At 38.6% G+C, this 2,500-nt stretch overlaps 1 protein-coding gene across 1 annotated transcript in view; it reads right to left on the bottom strand.

The window, feature by feature from the left end:
* LOC119578794 overlaps positions 1 to 2,500 on the bottom strand; it is a 5,232-nt gene that overhangs the window by 1,004 nt on the left and 1,728 nt on the right. The window contains exon 3 of the mRNA XM_037926427.1: positions 1 to 2,203. This exon is cut by the window's left edge and continues 1,004 nt beyond it. Coding sequence (XP_037782355.1) covers positions 1,893 to 2,203 — 311 coding nt within the window. The 3' untranslated portion in view covers positions 1 to 1,892. The remainder of the gene's footprint in view (positions 2,204 to 2,500) is intronic.

Raw genomic sequence — 2,500 nt, 5'->3', positions numbered from 1 at the left:
AGGGGAGACTCGTTAAGAATTGATATAGGTGCAATATAACAACGCTAGAATGTAACCTTATGAGATAAACAGCTACTGGGTATAAGATAATCTCCCTGGCAGTATCGAAACAGATGGTTTCTGCTTGAGACAAGTTATTTATGGAGGCTACCCAGAACGCACAGGGAATGGGTCATTTTTCACTCTTTTTCCCTCTTTCTTTGCTACGGTATCTTTTAGTTGCGCAACATAAATATTTCACAAAGAATTGTATGTCCCGACATCCAAGCAGCCGACAGATGTTGTCTTATCGCACTGAACAATCGATTAGTTTGTTTGTGTGTTTATATGTGATTTATTTATTCTTATATAGATATGTCTGTTGTAACTGCATTTATTTGTTATGGATGTGCACGAGTGTGAGGGTAGATTTGTGAGTCAGTGTACATGAGTATATGAAAATGTATACTCGAAGACAAATGTTGGTGCTATGCTGAGGAATATTATGAGACTAGAACTATTGCTGTTCTTCATTTTGTTATAGTTTAGCAGCTGCTGGATCAACACAAATGAGTACACAAACATAAAAATGCGAAAAGATATTCAATGGTATAATGTGGATGTGTGAATTAAAGAAAGAGATCTGTCAATACCATTAATTTTTGTAAAGCATGCCAAATGAAACAATAATCCACATTTATCGTTCTTACTTCCCACACGTAGGTTTTTATGCGCAATGGATATGCAAACACAAATATTATTTACGTTCCTGTCTATTCCTTTTATATGTGTGGGGAAATTGTCCGTGTTTATATGCGCGTAAATTTGTTTGTGTGAATGCTTACGTTTTTTATTGTGTTATTTTCCTTGTGTGAAACTCCTATGTTCTCAAAGCGGGAAGTGTATAACACCACCTTATACTCGTTCACTACCGAATCTGATACAAATATTCTAGTCAAAGAAATCTGTGTTCAGTCATACTTAAACACAACTCAGCTGTTTATATATTTACACATATGTATATGCTCCTATGAAATACTTCATGAGACAGCTTTTAAACCCGGGTTTGTATTTCTATTTACCTCTACATGTTCAGACTTTATGCGGCAATCTTCTGTAGGTATTTTCTGAGTATAAAATATGAGGGCGAACTTCCACGCCACTGCTCTCTCGTCCCGCCATGCATACAACCGCCACACGTAAATATTACTGTACACTTGCATACTCTCACGGTCCTATTTATATGTATATATACATGGTTATTCATACAAACATTCTTGCATACTACATTCTTGTTTCTGATACTCACTGAACAGAAACATTCAAATGTATCGCCGTCAAAGTACCTGTATTATCTTAATAAAACTTCTATTATTCTAACTTTTTATTACAAAATGAATATAGCAATTTGTATTTTAGTATGGTATTACAAACACTGCATGTTATGACATAGCATCTACCTCCCAGATTCAACTTGGCTGTAAAAAGGACTATTATCAATAAAAAGGTATATTTTCTATATTTCCTACTAGCACGAATCCAAATACACTTTAAGGCCGATAACCATTCGAATCTACTGTATCTTTACACATCATCAGTTTGTATGCAAGGCTGGGTTCGAAGTAAACATATATACATATTAACGGAGAGAAAACCATCGTATAAGTCATGAACATATGTAGTCACTATATTCTCTTTCGACATCATGGACCCGGGTTTAAAAGTTAAATATCATATGTTGTAATTAACCCTTAGTATAAAACATGATAATGTCCATTCGCATTGGACTGGAAGTCTGTTATTTCTCGCATGGCAGAGAAAATATGCTGACCGTGTGCACAGCGAGATAAAATACTTCACACTCCACCTTATAAAGGACAGTCATTTCTAGATTGGCAACACTGGTTTATCCACTATGAAAATTCGCGTTGTGTAGGCGTGGCAAGTAAGCTGTTGCCAGTGCCTCCCCGCCCACGTGGTCCTCCCTGGGCGTCGGAAGGTCTCAAAGACTCCTCCCATCGCTCGGCCGCGGTCTTGCCCTCCGTTTTATGAAGAGTGGTGCGCGTGGAGCTTCGATGCTGCCTCGGAGACGACAACGGCAGGTGCAAGGTCAGCGTCAAGGCTGCTGTCATTTGAGCAAGCAGTGCCACGAGTGCCACGGTCACCAGGGAGGGAGGGGACATGCACGATGACACGCCGTGCTGCATGGCCGCGGGGTATTCTCCTGAGGGAAGGTCTAACTATCATACCATAACAGTGAGATGAGGTGGGCATGACTGTCAATGATATATGTACATGCATTGGGTATGCGACTGACTTTGAGCACGTGCAATTGTGTGAGTGAGTGAGTGAGTGAGTGAGTGTGTGTGGTTGGGGTGAGATGGGTGGGTGTATGGGTGTGGGTATGTGCGTGTGTTAATAGAATAACAGATGAATTAAATCTAAATTGTAAAAAAAAAGAATTATATAATATACCTAATAAATAAATATAATAATGAGAATACTATATTTAACTTTGCAA

This window comes from Penaeus monodon, chromosome 2 (assembly GCF_015228065.2).
Source record: "Penaeus monodon isolate SGIC_2016 chromosome 2, NSTDA_Pmon_1, whole genome shotgun sequence".
Lineage (NCBI taxonomy): Eukaryota > Metazoa > Arthropoda > Malacostraca > Decapoda > Penaeidae > Penaeus > Penaeus monodon.
Note: the sequence above shows the minus strand (reverse complement) of the source record. Positions and strands in the feature narration are given on the sequence as shown.